This window comes from Gekko japonicus, unplaced genomic scaffold, assembly GCF_001447785.1.
Source record: "Gekko japonicus isolate JY-2015 unplaced genomic scaffold, Gekko_japonicus_V1.1 scaffold2968, whole genome shotgun sequence".
NCBI classification, from domain to species: Eukaryota; Metazoa; Chordata; class Lepidosauria; order Squamata; family Gekkonidae; genus Gekko; species Gekko japonicus.
Genome location: NW_015162563.1, coordinates 85,270 through 93,238, shown reverse-complemented (window position 1 = coordinate 93,238; position 7,969 = coordinate 85,270). Strand labels below are relative to the sequence as shown.

General features: G+C 53.3%; 1 protein-coding gene and 1 non-coding gene across 2 annotated transcripts in view; one reads left to right on the top strand and one right to left on the bottom strand.

Moving 5' to 3' along the window:
* The window catches only part of TNRC6A (trinucleotide repeat containing 6A), a 29,089-nt gene that overhangs the window by 1,068 nt on the left and 20,052 nt on the right, over positions 1–7,969 (top strand). Inside the window, exons 2-3 of the mRNA XM_015406394.1 lie at positions 1,294–1,315; positions 4,411–4,800. Coding sequence (XP_015261880.1) covers positions 1,294–1,315; positions 4,411–4,800 — 412 coding nt within the window. The remainder of the gene's footprint in view (positions 1–1,293; positions 1,316–4,410; positions 4,801–7,969) is intronic.
* On the bottom strand, positions 3,751–3,822 carry TRNAT-GGU. Its single transcript has one exon. It is a non-coding gene; the product is annotated as a tRNA-Thr (tRNA).

Sequence of the window (7,969 nt, the reverse complement as noted above, 5' to 3'; positions counted from 1 at the left end):
TGGAATCATTAGTTCAGAGAAGCTCTCTGCTCGTTCTCCTGGCAAGAGAGCGGACATTGCCTGACCAGTAATATTTCATTGTGCTGCAAGAGTTTTTTCAAGAGTTTGTCTTGAAGGGAAGTCACTGGAGTGTTTGGTGCCATATTCAGCTGATGAGGCTTCAACTCTCCTAGAACTTGAACCCATTGTAGATCTCTTTGTTGTTGTTCAGTCGCACAGTCGAGTCTGACTCTTCGCGACCCCATGGACCAGATCACGCCAGGCCTTCCGGTCTTCCGCCGTCCTCTGAAGTTGGCTCAATTTCATGTTTGTTGCATCTATGACACTGTCTAGCCATCTCATCCTTTGCCGTCCCCGTCTCCTTTGACCTTCAGTCTTTCCCAGCATCAGGGTCTTCTCCAGGGAGGGCTCCCTTCTCATTTGGTGGCCAAAGTATTTGAGCTTCAGTTTCCTTATCTGGCCTTCCAGGGAACAGTCAGGGTTGATTTCTTTTAGGATTGACTGATTTGATCTTCTTCCAGTCCAAGGGACTCTCAAGAGTCTTCTCCAGCACCATAGTTCAAAAGAATCTATTTTTCGGCGCTCGGCTTTTCTCTAGATCTCTAGATCGGGTGTAAATAAAATATTTTTGTCACAACTGCCTCAATTTGCCTGGGCCATCTGGGGACCCTATTCTGAAGGAGCTGTCAGAGGCTCTGTTGGAAGGCAGGGGAGGGAATCTGGCATCAATTATGGCAACTGGGGGAGCAGGGCCTTCTCTGTGGCGGCACCACGATTGTAGAACAGCCTTCTAGGTGGCCTCTCTCTGGTTATGTAGATGCCACACAGAGACACTTGTCATAGCATTTGGTCCAGTTGCTGATAACTATCTTGTTTCTGTTTTCCCCCCCTTTTGTTAGAAAAGGTTCTAAATCTTGCATTTAAACATTTGTATAGAGTCTGAATTGCTATTATTGGGGAGGGTTTGCTGTTATTATGAAATTTGAATGATCTTGTTACGATATTTATATTCTGGGGTGTGGGTTGTTGTTTTTTTTCTGTTTATATCCTGTAAATTATATTACCTGCTGTCAATGTTTTACATGTTTCTTGAATTGTATTGTTCTGTTTGCTGTCTTCGGTTTGTGTTTTTTGGGGTTTTGTTTTTATAAAGGCAGGATGTAAATATTTTCCGTAAGCAAACTGTCAGCTTTAAGAAGTAACATGCGTAATTTCTATAGAAGAATGGGCTGCTTACAGGGCAAGAGCGTAACCCAGAAGTCATTAACCAGTTGATTAACTTTTCTGTTTCAGGCCACCGAACAGAAAAACAAAGGTATGTTTCCTTACAAGTATTGCTGAAGGATACTGAATGTGGAGAAGTGCGGCCAGCTACTTTCTCAGAGCTGAGGCCTCGATATTTCCCAGTTTGGTATAGTGGTTAAGAGCGGTGGACTCTAATTTGGGAGAATCGGGTTTGATTCCCCGCTCCTCCTCCACATGCGGCCAGCTGGGTGACCTTGGGTCAGTCACAAGTTCTCTCAGAGCTGTTCTCTCATGGGCAGTTCTCGAGAGCTCTCTCAGCCCCCACCTACCTCACAGGGTGTCTGTTGAGAGGAGGGGAAGGGAAAGGAGTTTGTAAGCTGCTCTAAGACTCCTTTGGGTAGTGAAGGGTGGGTTATAAATCCATTCTCCTCCTCCTCCTTCTGGCTTCAGGCAAGATGGAAAGGCAGAGGTGGGGGGCAGTGAGGGTGGCAGTCCCCAGAGGAGCCCCCAGGCATTCCCACCCTGGCATGCTTTGGCCGCTTCTATTTGCCGTGCTGAGGGAATCCTGCTTGTGCTTTGTGGGCTCTGGCCTGTGGGCGGGCGTAACCCCGGTCGCCTAGGGCAGGCGGTCACTTGGAAGCCGGTCAAGGAATATTGACGTTTTGCCAAGGGGGTGGGTGCTAGGGCTCCGTGTGGCTGAGGGGCTCGCTCCACACACGAGAATACTGATTCTGAGTGCTCTGGAAAGCAGCACGTGACAGGGCAGGCAGTGTCCTCCTGCGTCTCTCCCAACATCTGACGGCACTTTGCAACTCTCAGCCTCTGTGTCTAGGTGGAGTTCTTGAGGCTACTGAGCTGTCTTTCGTGAATTTGTGCCACCCAGTTTTGATGGTCTTGCTGAAGAGACATGGGAGGACTTGCTGTGACCTTTGCCGTTTCTGCCCCAATACGGGTTGACCTGCCCCTCACCCAAAGCCCTGGATGGAAGCAAGTTTGTTGCCAGAGGTCTGGTGGTTTCAACTCCAGACGCGCTGTTCGGCCTCTCCCTGCCAGACCTTCATTTCTGTACCCACCGTTTCCTGCTCCCTTCTCTCCCCTCGGTCATGGCCCCTCACAAGAACACATGAAACTGCCCTATACGAGAGTCAGGCCCTCACCCTTTCCTGAGTGGCACTGAGCTCCAGACTCTGGAAGAAACGCAGCCGTCCTCGCTTTTCTCCCTGCCCCACGGGGTCTTCTGAGATAGGTCGCGTATTGCCGCCCTCTAAGCTGCCTTTGAGCCTGGAAACTGGAGACTCTCTGCCAGGAGAGCTCGGCTTTGAACGTCACTTATACATAAAAACCTTTTACCCGAGAGGTGGGCAGCGGCTTGATAAATACCAGCTCTGCCCTGCCGTGGTCCCGGATCCTGCTTGTGCTTTGTGGGCTCTGGCCTGTGGGTGGGCGTAACCCCGGTCCCCTAGGGCAGGCGGTCACTTGGAAGCAGGTCAAGGAATAATGACGTTTTGCCCAGGGGGCAGGTGCTAGGGCTCCATGCGGCTGAGGGGCTCACTCCCCACACGAGAATACTGATTCTGAGTGCTCTGGAAAGAGGCATGTGACAGGGCAGGCAGTGTCCTCCTGCGTCTCTCCCAACATCTGACAGTCGGCACTTTGCAACTCTCAGCCTCTGTGTCTACGCGGAGTTCTCGAGGCTACTGAGCCGTCTTTCGTGAATTTGTGCCACCCAGTTTTGATGGTCTTGCTGCAATACATCAGAAGGACTTGCTGTGGCCTTTGCCGTTTCTGCCCCAATATGGGTTGGCCTGCCCCTCACCCAAAACCCTGGATGGAAGCAAGTTTGTTGCCAGAGGTCTGGTGGTTTCAACTCTGTTCGGCCTCTCCCTGCCAGACCTTCATTTCTGTACCCACCTTTTCTTGCTCCCTTCTCCCCCCTCGGTCATGGCCTCTCACAAGAACACATGAAACTGCCCTATACGAGAGTCAGGCCCTCGGTCTATCCAGGGCAGTATTGTCCACTCTGGCTGGCAGTGGCTCTCCAAGGTCTCAGGCTGAGTTCTCTCCCATCACCTCCTGCCTGGGTCTTTTTAACTGGAGATTCCAGGGTCTGAACCTGGGACCTTCTGCATGCCAAGCAGACTCTCTGCCACTGAGCCACAGCCCCTCTTGACAGCTCTCCAGGGTCTCAGGTGGAGGTCTTTCACATCACCTCCTGCCTGGTCCTTTTTGACTGTAGATGCTGCCGGGGACTGAACCTGGGACCTTCTGCATGCCAAGCAGAGGCTCTGCCACTGAGCCACAGCCCCTCTTTATAACTCTTCAGGGTCTCAGGCGAAGGTCTTTCCCATCACCTCCTGCCTGGTACTTTTTTACTGGAGATGCTGGTGGGGATTGAACCGGGGACCAAGCAGAGGCTCTGCCACTGAGCCACGGCCCCTTTTTACAGCTCTCCAGGGTCTCAGGCAGGGAAGTCTTTCACATCCCTTACTGCCTGGTCCTTTTAACTGGAGATGGCGGGGATTGAACCCGGGACCTTCTGCTTACCAATCAGAGGCTCTGCCACTGAGCCACAGCCCCTCTTGACAGCTCTCCAGGGTCTCAGGCAGAGGTCTTTGCCATCACTTCCTGCCTGGTCCTTTTTAAAGGAAGTTGCTGGGGATTGAAGCTGGGACCTTCTGCTTGCCAAGCAGAGGCTCTGCCACTGAGCCACCCCTCTTGACAACTTCCCAGGGTCCCAGGCGGAGGCCTTTCCCGTCACCTACTGCCTAGTCCTGCCAGGGATCGAACCTGGGACCTTCTGCATGCTGAGCAGAGGCTCTGCCGCTGTCCCCTTCCCTCTAGACAAAGTGGGCTTTCCTTTCCATTGCCAGAGCAGTGTAACCTGTTAATGTGGCCACTGAGCGGTTAGGAGAGCTCCCAGACGTTCTATCACAGCTGCTTCGTCATCCGGGGAAGGGGGGAGGCTTTTTAGTGGGGGTGGCAGCCTCCTTTGAGAGACCACTGTGCAAAAAGCCGTGTCGCCGAACCACCCCTTTTTATGAGCATGGAGGATTCCATGCTGGCCGGCTGACTTTTATGTGTGCAAGCCGCCTTGAGCTCCGTAAGGGAGAAAGGATGTTTTAAGTCAGTGACTGATGCTCTCGTCTCCTCTCCTCTTCCCCGCAGTGCCAGAACCACCCAAGCCCGGTGTCTCGAGCCCACCTCTGCCCGTTGCCTCCGGTCCGGCTGGTCCTTCCACGGCGGCGGCGGCAGCTAGTGGCGGTGGTAACAACAGCAACAATAATGCCCGACGGCCTGCAGGCAGCCACCCGCAGCCGGCTCAGCAGCAGCAGCAGCAGCCTTCTCCTCGCTACCCGCCCCGCGAAGTGCCGCCCCGGTTTCGGCACCAGGAGCAGAAGCAACTTCTGAGGCGCGGGCAGCAGCTGCCGGGGCTGGCGGCGAACCTGGGGGCGACGTCGAAACAGCCGAACGGCCTGCCAGGGGGCGGCCCAGCCGCGAGCGAGCAGCCGGCCTCTGTCGGCGAAGGGCAGCAGAGCGGCAGCCAAAAGCAATCAGGTGAGAGAGGAGGGGGAGCGGCGGGGACCGTCTTGTCATGTGTGGAGCCCACCTGGGGGAGCGGTCGCTCCTCACACAAAAGCCCAGGGGGAAAGCCGGTGGTGAGCCTGAAGACCCCTCTCCTCACCGGTTTCCAACCTGACCTTCTCTCCTGAAAGCTGATGCTCTCCTTAAGAACATAAGAACATAAGAGATGCCAATGTTGGATCAGGCCAAAGGCCCATCCAGTCCAACACTCTGTATCCCACAGTGGCCAGAAATACCAGTGCCATCAGGAGGTCCACCAGTGGGGCCAGGACATTAGAAGCCCTCCCACTGTTGACCCCCCCCAAGCACCAAGATGACAGAGCATCACTTGCCCCAGAGTCCCTATCTATACCTTGTGGCTAATAGCCACTGATGGACCTCTGCTCCATATGCTTATCTAATTCCCTTTTGAAGCCGTCCATGCTTGTAGCCGCCACCACTTCCTGTGGCAGTGAATTCCAAGTGTTAATCACTCTTTGGGTGAAGAAGTATTTCCTTTTATCTGTTCTAACCCGACCGCTCAGCAATTTCATGGAGTGCCCACGGGTTCTTGTATTGTGAGAAAGGGAGAAAAGTACCTCTTTCTCTACCTGCTCTTTCCCATGCATAATCTTATAAACCTCAATCATGTCACCCCTCAGTCGTCGTTTCTCCAAGCTAAAGAGCCCTAAGCGCCTTAACCTTTCCTCATAGGGAAAGTGTTCCAACCCTTTTATCATTCGAGTTGCCCTTTTCTGCACTTTTCCCAAAGCTATAATATCCTTTTTAAGGTGTGGTGACCAGAATTGCACACAGTATTCCAGATGAGGTTGCACCATTGATTTATATAGGGGCATTATGATATTGGCTGATCTGTTTACAATACCCTTCCTAATAATCCCCAGCATAGCATTGGCCTTCTTTATTGCAGTCACACACTGTCTCGACATTTTCAGTGAGCTATCTACTACAACTCCAAGATCTCTCTCTTGATCAGTCTCTGCCAGTTCAGACCCCATCAACGTGTATTTATATTTAGGATTTTTGGCTCCAATGTGCATCACCTTGCACTTGGCCACATTGAACCCCATTTGCCATGTTGACGCCCACTGCACCTTCTGGTGCAGTGGTTAGGAGCGTGGACTCTAATCTGGGAGAAGCGGGTTTGATTCCCCACTCCTCCACATGCAGCTGCTGGCATGACATTGGGTCAGTCACAAGTTCTCTCAGAGGTGTCCTCTCAAGGGCAGTTTCTGTCAGAGCTCTCTCAGCCCCGCCCACCTCACAGGGTGTCTTGTCGTGGGAAGGGGGAGGGAAAGGAGATTGTGAGCCGCTCTGAGACTCCTTTGGGTAGTGAAGGGTGGGGGATAAATCCAATCCCTTCTTCTCTTCTTCTTGTCTGTGTGCAGTTCCATGCAAGTCCACCCAGGGCAGGCGCTTCCAGGGCAGGAGGCAGGCTTCCCCCCTCCCCTCCCCTCCCCTCGTGGTTTGCCCGCCTTCCTTCCCCTGGGGGAGAGCACGCCTCCCCTTCTGAGTCCTCTCTCTGCAGCCACAGGGAGAAGCACGCCAGGGAGTTTCTCCAGGCTTGGCAGAACATGGAGAAGAGGAGACTGGGGGGGACGGACACAATTGCTCTCTTTAAATATCTGTCCTTTGGAGGAGGGCCAGGAGCCGTTCAGAGTGGTTCAGAGGTGGAAAGCTGCCTAGAGAGGTGGTCATTAGCTCCCCTTCACTGGCAGCTTCCGAGAAGAGGCTGGACGGATATTTGTCAGGGATGCTTTAGGCTGGTCCCGTATTGAGCAGGAGGTGGGACTGGACGGTGTGTCTGGCCCCTTCCTACTCTATGGTTCTGTGCTTGTGCTTCCTCTGGTGGTTGGGGTGGGGGAGGCGCTGCAAGCGGGAGTGCCAGAAGGGGCCAGATGTCTTCCAGCCACGCCCCTTGGTGTTCTCATGGGCCCCCCCCTGCACGGAAGGAAGGTAGGTCCAAGGAGGAACAGCTGCGTAGGTGTGAGCACCAGTCTTCCCTCTCAGCTGAGTCAGTGTGAGCTTCCTCACAGTTTCTTAGCCTCTAGCTCACAGATTCTTGTCTTTGCTCAGGGGGGAGGGCTCCAGAGCAGTGTTCCCTCTAAGCTGACTTAGTGTGAGCTAGCCCACAGATTTTTAGCCTCCAGCTCACACATTTTTGCCTTAGCTCAGGAAGGATGGTTCCAGAGCAGACTGATTCATGCAGCAGCCAAATTGCACGCTCCCAACTTTAACGCCAGTAGCTCACAAACTAGAATTTTTGCTCAGCTCTAACCGCTCCTTGCTCCTAATGCCCCTCCGTTCCTTCTTCCGTGGTCTGGGAAGATAACTGCTAGAATGCACGGCTTGACTTCCTCCAGAGGTCAAGAGGCGGGGCATCCTAGCGGCCCTTGGTAGCTATTCCCACTCTGCTTTGCCTTCCTCTAAATCTCTTCTGTCACTGACTGCTGGCTAGAACCGAAAGAGCTGCTGACGCCCGTGCCTGGCTCCTCCCCGGTCTTTGAGCAGCTGGCCTTCCTGCCGCCCCGTGGAACGGCTTTTGAAACTCCCCTGGATTTCAAAAGCCGCTTTCTAGAAGTTTTCCCAGACAGGGGACAACCCTCTGGTGGTCCCTGCTGGGTGGGAATCTGGTGGCTTGCCTGGCTTGGGGGGGCTTCCCTCCTGCTTCAGGCCCTCTGGGTGCAGGTGCCTCCCAGCTGAGGGTTGTGGCCAGTGTTCCCTCTAAGCCAGGGGTGGCCAAACTTGCTTAATGTAAGAGCCACATAGAATAAACGTCAGATGTTTGAGAGCTGCAAGACATGAGCAAATATTACACATTTTTACTGGGAAATATGCAGATTTGCTTTTTATTAACACTAAATGAGACTGCCAAAAATAATAACAAAAGCGGTAAAAGCAGACATTGATAATGATATTTATTTGTCCAACGATGATTTAAGAACATAAGAGAAGCCCATGTTGGATCAGGCCAATGGCCCGTCCAGTCCAACAGTCTATGTCACACAGTGGCCAAAAAGACCAGGTGCCATCAGGAGGTCCAGCAGTGGGGCCAGGACACTAGAAGCCCTCCCACTGTTGCCCCCCCCCCCCGCACCAAAAAGAACAGGAGCACCCACCCCGTCCAGCGAGCTCCTATCTA